A 12026-nucleotide genomic window follows, 5' to 3' on the forward strand; every position below is an offset into this window, starting at 1 on the left:
GATCGGAAATGATATTTTAGAATGATAACATGTAGACCCAATAGAATATATTTGTATGAAATTTCATATTCTTTCAAATAAGTTCTCTTAGAAATTTTATATTCTTTAGAATAAGTTTTCTCGGATGTACAGCAAACAATTTATCAAACCATTCGCGTTCATTATTTAACATTAAGCTTAGGTTCGAAGCTAACTGATAATACAGTACCCGGCAATACAATTTATTGAATTTATGACTCTCCGTACGGAAAAGTACGCAGATGTTTTTAATTTATACGATGCTATGCGTTGAAATGATGAACCAAAAATAAAATTCATATCAACAATTGTGGAATAATGTATTCATTATATATAAGCGATTTTTTTAACTGTTACTTTTTTAAAAAAAACTGGTGAAAGAATGAAATTGGGTAAACAAAAATATATACTAGCTGACTATGCAGTATGGGTTTTTCGTTGAAGGCCATACGGTGACCTATAGCTATTAATTTCCGTGTCATTTGGTCTCTTTTGGAGAGTTGTCTCATTGGCATTCACACCACATCTTCTTATTCTTATAGTCAACAAAAGAAACGATATGCACAACACTTGTTTAAAAAATAGTAGAAAACAATATGTATTTTTTATCGTTCTTTATGACACGTTCGAACAGATACTGGATAAAAACGAATACATCGAAGTCCTTATCTGGAGTTTCAGTTTTTGGGATTTAATAGCGAGAATGGCCAGTGAAGGTGATACAAAGCTGATAACCCTTTTATTCAGAGAAAATTTGTGTACGTGTAATTTTTGTGGATTACAGATAAGGCAGTTTTCAATATGAAAAAAAATGTTTAGAGAAAATTCTAGGTTTTAAATATATCCTTTTGACTGTCTTGTACATTTCTAAACAAGAATCAAGAATTAGACAAAATCTTTTGAAAATCCCTGTTAACGTTAATTTCTAATAAGTTCCAGATAAGAGGGTCGGGCCATCTGACCCCTCCCGTTCAAGCCACCCACCCATCTCAACACGCCTTCTCAGGGACGGAGGAATCAGTAGGTCTTATTAATGTTATTCAAAATAGTATACACGACTGCTATGGGAAATGAACGACAATAAAATCTAAATATTTTTGAAGGAACCTTAGCTGCTACATAAATCGTTGGAGACGTCATTGCACTGGTAGCATTAAACTGGTACACGTTTCTCGCTAGAAAAGCCTACTGGGAGGGTAAAAGCAATAATTTGAAGCATTTCTAGATCATTCTGACACCCGTTATTTTTCTAGTTCGAGGATGCAGTCGGGAGAAACAATTGGAACTTTGAACAAGCTGCCAGTAACTGCAAGTACTCTCAGATGTGTTTTTGTCGTTAGGATGTATAAATACCCGACCACTTCCAATCTGTGTTTTTGTTAGATGTATTTCTATGTGTGTCCAACTAATGTGTTAAGCCAACTTATTTTTATAGTTTGTTCTTATGCTGTACTGTTACACCACAGTCCCAGGTTAAGGGGAGGGTTCAGTTCCCATTAATATGTTTAACCTCTCCACATTCTGTATGTACCTGTCCAAAGTCAGGAGCCTGTAATTCCGTGGTAGTCGTTTTTTTTAGTTGATTTCGTTTGCACATAAATTAGACCGTTAGGTTTCTCGTTTGAATAGTTTTACATTTGACATTTCGGGGCCTTTTATAGCTGACTATGCGGTATGGACTGTGCTCATTACTTAAGGCCGTACGGTGACATATCGGTTTCAATTTCTGTGTCATGTGGTCTCTTGTGGAGAGCTGTCACATTGGCATTCGTACTACATCTTCTTTTCTATATTGTATTAATATGTTACTTTCGGCTGCACTTCTTGGAAACTACCGCAAAACATTAATATAAAGTATAGACATCCAAAATTAAAAGTAGAGTTTACCGAGAAACCTCTCAAAAAGGGGACCTTCATTCTACTGTTTTATGAAGATATGCATTCATTTTATAATCATTTCACGGACGACACAGTATGACGAAATTTCTAAACAATATCAGAAACTCAAGAGATAACTATCCATATCAATAGGAACTATTGCCTGTATTTAATTGTTTTTGTTTTGCTTTGTTTTCTTTTTCATTTGAATCTTTTTTGGTTGTTTTTTATGTTTTTTTTTTTGTTTTTATATTCTAAAGGAACACAGTCGACCTGTCCGTTATATAGATATAGGAAGATGTGGTATGCGTGCCAATGAGACAACTCTCCATCCAAGTCACAATTCATAAAAGTAAATCATTACAGGTCAATGTACGGTCTTCAACACAGAGCATTGGCACACACCGAACAGCAAGCTATAAAGGGCCCCCGAAAAATACTAGTGTAAAACCATTCAAACGGGAAAACCAACGGTCTAATCTATATAAAAAAAACGAGAAACGTGAACACTTATGAACGAACGACAACTACTGAAAATCAGATTCCTGACTTAGGACAGGTGCAAACAATTGCAGCAGGATTAAACGTTTAAATGGTAACAAACCTTCTCCCTTATCTGAAATTTCGAAACAATATCAGGAACTCAAGAAATAACTATCATTTCAATAGGAACTATCGCCATATTTGTTTTGTTTTTTTTGTTTTTTTTGTTTGTTTTGTTTTGAATTTGTTTTTGTTGTTTTTGGACGTTTTTTCATATAATTACTTGCCAAATTGTCCGAGGGGATGGGGAGGGGAGGGCATCGGGCTGGTGGAGCAGGCTCTTCATATATGAAGGTATATAAATATGTCCCGCTAGAATGAGTCACTTTTTATACGTCAAATATAACAATGGGTTGTGATTTCACCATGGTTATAGGTCAATGAGTTAGTATTTTTCATCTTTCGAGGAAAGTTTTGTAAATAAAGGCAACAGTAGTATACCGCTTTTCGAAATTCATAAATCGATTGAGAAAAAAACAAATCCGGGTTACAAACTAAAACTCAGGGAAACACATCAAATATAAGAGGAGAACTACGACACAACAGAAACACAACATTAAAATGTAACACACACGGAAACGAACTATAATATAACAATGGCCATTTTGTAAAAATCTTGATTCATCGATTAAAATCAAATTAAAATATAAAAATGAATATGTGATTTGTGAGAAATATATGAATGAGTACTGATTATTCCATAAAAGACTTCAATATATGAATGGGGTGGTTTTGAAATCCAGACTGAATATCTATACACAAAAACTCATGATGAGACCTCCCCCCCTCCCCTTGTGAAAAGGTTAAACAGTAATATTAAACGATATTGAGGAATGAAGCTCAGATAACATGCATATACACGTATAAATATAAGGCGCAGTCAAAATATTTTTATATATAATATGCCGCCTTCAAAACCATATGTAATAAGTTAAGTACTAAGTATGTGTGCAAACTATGGCGACCTATTTAATGACCCGAATGGCGAACGTGAAAGAGAGCATGAATTTATTTTCTGTTTACTTTCTCCGTAAAGAAATGCGGTTGGAATTTGATTTCATCTTATTACAGTCTTTTGATTTCCTTAACTTTCGATATTCTGTAAATATATACATCATTGATGTTCACTTATTTCACTACAAATTGAATTATTGCAATAAACTTCTGAAATAAAAAAACAAAAACAATATTACCTCTCACTGTTCCTATGCTTCTTTGAGTAACTCCTCTCCATCGATATTCTGGCGTGGTAACCGATTGTTTTATCCTGACGTCATCTCCAATTTCTATTGTACTGCCTGAAATATAATTGTAGTAATTTCTTGTCACCAATTCTTATGTGCGAAGGAAATTAACTTGAATCAATAAAAAAAAGCTTACTGGCTAAGCTTTTCAGGATACTTTTCATTTACTAGTGGTAATGTTTTGCTATTTAGGGAAATTTTATAAATCGCTTTCATTTTGTGTCTGATAATTTAACTATAGTACTTAGGACTGTACTAAAAGGTCAAAATAATAGATCTTCGATTTAAAAAGACGAATTTTCATCTTGTCAAATTTTTAAGGATACCTTTACATTTATATATACAATATCAATACTGTGATCCTTATGTTTGTTAACAGAAAAAAGGGGTAAAATGTTACTTGGTTTACTTACGTTGATGGTGATTTTCTTATTTGCAACGAAATGTGTTTTGAAATTTTCATTGTAGAAATGGACTATATAAATTGTTATCATGTCAAGTATGTCTATACTTAACACAGATAAATTCTGCACATTTTATTACATGGCAAGTAATATAGAAAAGTACATGTAGGGGAAAACAATAGTCGAATTGTTTCTGCTATTCTTATTTTGAAACCAATGAATGAATAATTCTGAACATGAGAATGGATACACACAAAAACCATTAAAAAAGTACGAATGAGAAGCTAAAATTTCAATTAAGGTGGGAAAGTAAAGATTTATTTCCGGATCAGTTGCTTTATGTTTGATAACTTTTACGAGCAGCAACCCTCTATCAAGGAAATCATGATAGGAAAAACAAGGCCGGGAATATCGTAATTGGGAAATATATACTCCGTACCCAGGCGCTGCTGGAAAGTTGCTACATAGAAATGGAAAATTCACAATTGGGAAGCTGAAATCATCTCTTTTGTCGTTAAGTTTTGTTTTCAACCGACCCTCATTGTCAACTTCTAGATGTAAGTCAAGATATAAGGCAGACTTAACTGTATCTGTAGTATCCTTTATCTTTAGTTCGATGGGATAGATTCGTTCACCATAGTCACTAAATGTTTAATTATTTAGTGAGAGAACATCATTTATATAGCGGAAAGTAAAGTTAAGATATATTGCTAACGTCTGATCTTTCTTCTTAAGAAGTCAGCCTCATAGTTATAAAGAAACAAGTCGGCAAGAAGAGGGGCACAATTGGTTCCCATTGGAATCCCGAATTGCGTCAGTCTGTTGAAAAACACGTCCTCCAAACGTAACAAATGTTAGATATTAATATGTTACTGAACAAAAACTATGACCTGTCAAATAGAAAACAAAATGATTAAAAAAAATGTCGACAACTACAGTATACGTGGACATATTGGGTAAGGTAGAAACTATGACGTCAGTATAGGCAACTTGCGTACATTTTTTGTTTAACACATTTCTGTAAACTACCCACCGTTATCCAATGTTATTACTAGTTATTTGTGAAGCATATATCATTATCTTACCAGCTTCACCAATCCTAGTAAATGGATGTCTGTGTTTCTTATTTCTTAAACAGTTCTCACAAAAACCCCGGATCTTGTATGCTCTACACTTGTATATGTTGCCAATAAAAGGGAATCGATCTATTTCATCACATCTAAAATCGAAACATGTCATTGTAAATTAACTGAGTCTATTATTTACATAGCTATATGTAACATGTGTTAGCATATCAATGAAAATTGACTACGCTCACTGGTTGATACAAATATGAGTTTTTGTTTTGAATTTCAAAGAACTAGTAATCTACGCGGACACTAGTAGCACCAAAACGGACAATTTGGTCTGGGTGAGTCTTACATGTAGTAAACGACTCAATTTACCGCAAGAGAAAAACGTTGAGACTTTTTCAGACGCTGTACCGATCGGTATTAATCAGTCCGTTTACTCATTTCGATATAAGCAAGACAGGTTACTCTAGCGTACGATTAAGACTTGATGAGATCACGTTCGACGTTTAAATATTCGTGTGCAAACTGTTGACCTGTTCGTCTGTGTTTATCTCGGTAGCTCTCCCTTTATGTTATTTTTGGGAAAAGTGTGAAATCGTACAAAGTTTGTTACATAGAATAACAAAGTACACCAATAGTCATATTTATATAATCAAGTTATGCATATTTTACTGTGGGTGTACTGGATGAATAGCCCATATCTTTTGTTTTTTTATTATGCTACTGTTTAAAAAATTTATTGGTGAATTTAAAGAATGCCCCTATTTAACAAATTTAATCTTTCTCTTTCGCTTTCATTTGATATCATCCAGTTTATCACGTAATTTTATTCGCTGAATCGCCAACGACCAAAACCAAGCCGGCGTACTTCTAAAAGCAATTTACAGACAAACAAGATATATCTGTATTAATATATGTACATGGAAAACGATGAATTGGTATGTTATATATAATCCTTTAATATATGAAATTGACGTTAATTTATTATTTATACAATGTATTTTTTTCTACGTAACTCTATATTGCACTTTGCTCAGAGAGATGAGGATTTCTTTTTTTTCAAATCCAATTTTCTTATTCAATTTCAAAGTTGCCTACTAAAACTATTTTTGTATCATTTTCGCTTACACCATAGAAGTTCTTGTTATATATATATCTTGTATGATTTCAATGGTGAAAATAAAAATATAAACCCGAGTTTTGAACGTACATATACGGATTTTAATTAATGATTAGTTACTTTATAGAAAACTCATTTTATTGAATAGTAGTACATACGTGAATTTTACCCTTAGTCTGTATTTTAAAAATTTCAAGTGTTTAGGAGTATCATTTTTATTTTGCAAAAAGACTAAAAATATTTAATAAAAACGTTTTTCGATAGCATACAAGCAAAGAAAACATTTATTTTCCAAAAAAATTTCAATAATTACAGAGGATTTATTGTACGGAAATAAAACTATTATAAATCTTAATTTCAAATATAATTTGATGTATTTTTTCTGCACATGTTAGTCGAACATTTTATTATCGATTCTTTTGCCAGAGCTCTATTTATTTTTATTTGATAAATATAAGGTAAATTGGCGTAATAGAATATTGTAAGAAAATGTTGGAAAAAACATACGGACACATAATTTGTTTTAAGAAGGGGGTCGAAAAAACGCGACTTTTTTCGCAGTTTAATTTAGAATAATTTGTAACACCATAGTAACTATTCAAACATGCAGGTGATTGCTAAATCATAGGAAATATCACGCATTTTCAATGCCAACTTAACATAACCATATTACCACCGTTATACAAGGGCTTACTATACATACAATCGGCTTATTTGTTATATCAGGCAACCATATTTTAATATTTTCTGTTTTCTCACAATAAAAATATCACAAACTTGTCAAAACAGTTACTTAATCTTATTAAATCAATATGGGGTACCAATCATGCTCGAGATATCGACCTTATTCATGAAAGTGAGGCGAAAGATAACAGAGGGGAAGTCAACCTCATAGATCGAAAATAAACTGACAACGCCATGGCTAACAAAGAAAAAGACAAACAGACAAATAATAGTAAAAAAGACATAACATAGAAAACTAAAGACTTAGCCACACGAATCCCACCAAAAACTGGGGGTGATCTCAGGTGCTGCGGAAGAGTAAGCAGATCCTGCTTCACATGTGGCACCCGTCGTGTTGCTCATTTTATTACAAACCGGTAAATAGTCTAATTCGGTAGGTCACTTTTTGAAACGGAAAGGGGATTATAGTTACGATATAAGGAACATATCCGATATCATCTATGAAACGGTTATTCCATAACGGTCAACCAACTCGTGATGGCGTCCGTAATATTTACGAAGGGATGATTTCAAATTCACCATTTGGAACTCTTGATTTAATAGCTTCCTTGTGACCAGCAAGCAACCATCCATCAAGGAAATCATGATAAGAAACACAAGCCCTCGAGGGAATATCGTATCAATTGGGAGATATATATACTCCGTATTCAGGCGCAGCTGGAATGTTGTTACATAGAATTGGAAAGTTCACTATTGGAAAGCTGAAATCCTCTCTTTTGTCGTTAAGTTTTGTTTTCAACCGACCCTCATTGTCAATGTCTAGATGTAAGTCAAGATATGAGACAGACTTAACTGTGTCTGTTGTATCCTTTATCTCTAGCTATAGTTCGGTGAGATAGATGCGTTCATAACCGTTTTTGGATGCCAGCTAAGACGTTCGACTATTGACGCTTTATTTACTCTGAATGGAATTCTTTTACATACTTCTCACGTTAAATAAAATTATACTGTCATTTGATTAGGTCGATGGAAGAATTTGATACAGAAACTTCTCAAATCTCGAGTTATTAGTAAATTTGTATCAATTGTAAATTTATTTTATTCATCTCTGCGTCTATTGGAATAGTAGCAGATGCTTTCGGTAACTATCTTGGTGAAAAACAACAAAACATTTATCTCACTGTCTTTTCTTATTATTCCTAAATGACAGTGTTCAAGATTTGTCTACTGATGTAGACAAATATGTCTTTTCTTTTAATGAACTTCTAAATTATTTGATTCTATGTGTGGACGATACCGATTGATTTGGAAGAACATCATTTATAAATATAAATCAAAATGCAGACATCTTATACGTTCATGTATTTCACATCTCATCGTTTATAGTTATATTCTATGCAAAGCACAAACATGTCGTCATTCATCTCAAAGCTAATAAAACCTACAAACAGACTAATCCAGTGTGGGCTAATGCTCCGTGTTGAAGACCATTCCTTGACCTATAATGGTTTACTTTAACAAAGTGTGACTTGTATGAAGAGTTATCTTATTGACACTCATACCATATCTTCTTATATCTAACTAAGAAGGGATATAGTTAAGATACTGTTTCTTTTTTATTAACATTGATTCACTCATAGAGTCCTTTCGTTCAAAATAAACATGATAAACATGATAAACATATTTGTTCTTAAATAGCAGTTGTTGGCATCATACGGGTAAAGGTTCGATCGTATATTTGTTGGTGGTATGTGACTAAACTCATTAAAAGAGGGATTGTGATTGATTTTCATATGGTGAAGACGTAGCCAGTTTATGTGAGGTCTGGAGCTGGAATGTCAGTTACTGCTAGTAGTCCTGTGTTAATTAATTTATTCATATTCACGAAATGCGCCCAGTGACCTCGTACATTTTTGGTGGTTTCTTGTGTTTATATATATATTGTTTTGTAATATTTTATAAATTTTGAATAATGATTCAAAATGGAAAGTAATTGTACAAAGTAAAATCAAAAAAATACTGAACTCCGAGGAAAATTCAAAAATAAAAGTCCCTAATCAAATGGCAAAATCAAATGATAAAACACATCAAACGAATGGACAACAACTGTCATATTCCTGACTTGGTACAGGCATTTTCAAATGTTATACGTGGCTGTGCGGCAATGCTGTAATTGCAGAAGTCGTCTGTATGTACCTATATATATTAGACCTCTCTTCAAAGAAATTTGTTACATGCACACGTATAAAAATTGCGGTTTTTATCCAACGCAATCATAGGTTTACGTTGTTTTTAATTTAGACTTGTTTATATTTATTTCGTTTGGGCTTGTATTATATTTTTCCTCCGCTTTATATAATCCGTTCATCCTATTTTGACTCTTTAAAATTCTAGAGTTTATCCTAAATTGAGGTAAATTAAATGGCCTTCCAAATACTTTTCGATCCCTAACATCACTGAAGAGACATTAATTGTCGAAATCCGGATATGGTGTAAAAAATTTAGCACCTCATGTTGTGGTTTACCATCTTTGCCGCTAGTTCATTGTTTTCTACTTGATATTAAATTAATATAGAGATCCATTTTGTTACCCCTTGTGATCAATTTTTTTGGCAATCGTCAATAGCAGTCAGCAGGGTTTAAGAACATCAGTTGTTCGACCTGTTAGTCAAATGCGTTTTGTTCAAATATATTTTTTCACTCTTTTGGTCTTTTAGAAAATGTTGTTTGTGTTGTATTTAGACCCCTATTCAACGAAATTTGTTACATGCACACGTATAAAAATTGCGGTTTTTATCCAACGCAATCATAGGTTTGAACGTTGTTTTCAATTTAGACTTGGTTATATTGATATCGTTCGGGCTCGTATTATATTTTCCCTCCGGTTTATATAATCCGTTCATCCTATTTGGACTCTTTAAAATTCAAGAGTATAATTCTATATATCAGTAGTTTTGAAAGTGAAATACCACAAGGATGTTTCTTTGAGCGACCACGGGAGCAGTGCTTAGGTTGGCACAATTAAGAAAAGAGAAAAATGATGTTTGTTCGTTTTCTTCGTATGGCGATCCATTCTAATTGTTCCCTTCTGGATGTAACTCATAGTATAAAGGAAGTTTATTTCCTCCATTGATGTTTTGTTTGTTAATTCAATTGAATGATTGAAAGATGTACAGAGTTTTAGAACATCATTCAGATTGGTGTGTGAATCTGTCCATATCTCTCTACACGCTGCTATTCCTTCGTCTTGTGGAATGTGGGCATATACAGGAGACACGTCCATGGATGGAAGTATAGTATTGTTCTCAAGCACTAGTTTCAGAAGTGTAACAAGGCACTCAGTTGGATGATTTTTGTCACTACTGTTGTTCCATATCTCTCCACACGCTGATATTCCTTCGTCTTGTGAAATGTTGGTATATAAAGAAGACAAGTTCATGGATGCAAGTATAGTATTGTTTAGTTAAGGAGTTATGCTTTCCATTTTCGTATCCTGAATGTAAGAGGGGAGTTCTTTAACACTAGATCTTAAGTGACGGTCTACAAATTTAGATACTAGGATCTGTCAGTTTGGTGTGTATTCACTGAAACAATAGGTAGATTTGGATGGACAATTCTGTGTAATTATCGATATGCGTTTGGTTGTACATCTCTTGTAGGGTGGTGTTGATCCTTTGAGTGGTGTTTTGTGCTGGATCTGTGGTTAATTTCTTATAAAAAATCAATTTTGACATTTGATTATTCCCCTCTTCTTTGTTATCTGTTTTATTCATAACAACCACAACACTCCCTTTGTCGGTTGGTTTAATAACAATATCATCTTGTTCTTTAAACATTTTGAAAGCGATGCTTTCTGACTTGGGTACGTTATAGTTTCTTTTATATGCTAAGCAGGGTTTTTTTTTATCAAACCTCCCCTAGTTAATAAATGACCCCAAGTTTTTGTTTTAACTGTTTTGTGGTTTCCATGAATTTTGGATGGGCGTGACCTCTTTATTGTCCTCATTATCTGAATCAGGCTTCTTCAAGATTTGTATTGTCTCTATTGTAAAAAAAAATCTTTCAAAAATAAACGTCTAGCAAATTGGTCTAAGTACACGTCTACCTTAACGTTATTTACACATATTACATTTGATAGGACAGGAAAAAAATTTAAGCCTTTATTTAAAAGAAAGTCATCAGCACGTATCATTTCTTAAAACGACAAATTCACATAAATACTTTCATGGTATCGTCTTTGAGATTTTCTTTTTTTTAGAGGCTTGATTGTTTGAAGTATTGATATCATTAACATGTTGTAATTTGTGGTCGTTAAAGAGAAAGTAACAGTTGAACGAGCCTGATTGAACAGTGGAACAAAATTTCATTCAAACGACTCATGAACCTATTGGATTTATGTCCCGGTGCCTGAAGACTCACTTTGATCTTAACACTTTTTGTTACAGTTCCTTTTTGAATATAACTTTTTTTTAAATTTGATATATGATGTTCAGTGTGACGCTTTATGTTTGGTTAAAGATCTTAATTTCTTAAAATGCATTGAGCTATCGCTGTTGTAAAGATAGCAATAGAATTGAATGGATTACACACATAAATATGTAATGCGTGCTACTGAAGATTATAGTAAAACAGATTATCCTCACCACCAGTCATTGCCTGCAGAAAACTTAAACACAACCGTCACAAATTAGTGACAGCTGTTTTAAAAAAACAACCTACTCTACCTCCCGGCTGCTACACACAATGTGGGAGAGGAAATTGCTTATGTTATAAAGTTGCCAATACTAGCTGTTCTTTCTTCAGCTCGTTTACAGAACAAAGTTATACCATTTACCCAAAATTCCAACTGTAGAACGGAACTTAATTAATGTATTATCATTTAACACCTTAGGCATTTGATATGTGACAGAAACAATGGACAAATGTAATATTCGGCTAAATAACAATCGATCATGGTACAAAACCAACAAAAACTGACCTTTCAAAAGACATCTTTGCCCCTCTTCATGACATTCACAGCGCACCTTCCTGATAATGTTACTTTCAAAATCATAGAAGTTAA

At 33.2% G+C, this 12026-nt stretch overlaps 1 protein-coding gene across 2 annotated transcripts in view; it reads right to left on the reverse strand.

Annotated features, from left to right (window-relative positions):
* Window positions 1–12026, reverse strand: part of LOC127707340 (uncharacterized) — a 181825-nt gene that overhangs the window by 21408 nt on the left and 148391 nt on the right. For both annotated transcript variants that reach the window (XM_052211853.1, XM_052211854.1), the window contains 2 exons: window positions 5173–5306; window positions 3633–3737 (listed from right to left, as the gene is read on the reverse strand). In XM_052211853.1, the coding sequence (XP_052067813.1) occupies window positions 3633–3737; window positions 5173–5306 (239 nt within the window). The remainder of the gene's footprint in view (window positions 1–3632; window positions 3738–5172; window positions 5307–12026) is intronic.

This window comes from Mytilus californianus, unplaced genomic scaffold, assembly GCF_021869535.1.
Source record: "Mytilus californianus isolate M0D057914Y unplaced genomic scaffold, xbMytCali1.0.p SCAF_65, whole genome shotgun sequence".
NCBI lineage: Eukaryota > Metazoa > Mollusca > Bivalvia > Mytilida > Mytilidae > Mytilus > Mytilus californianus.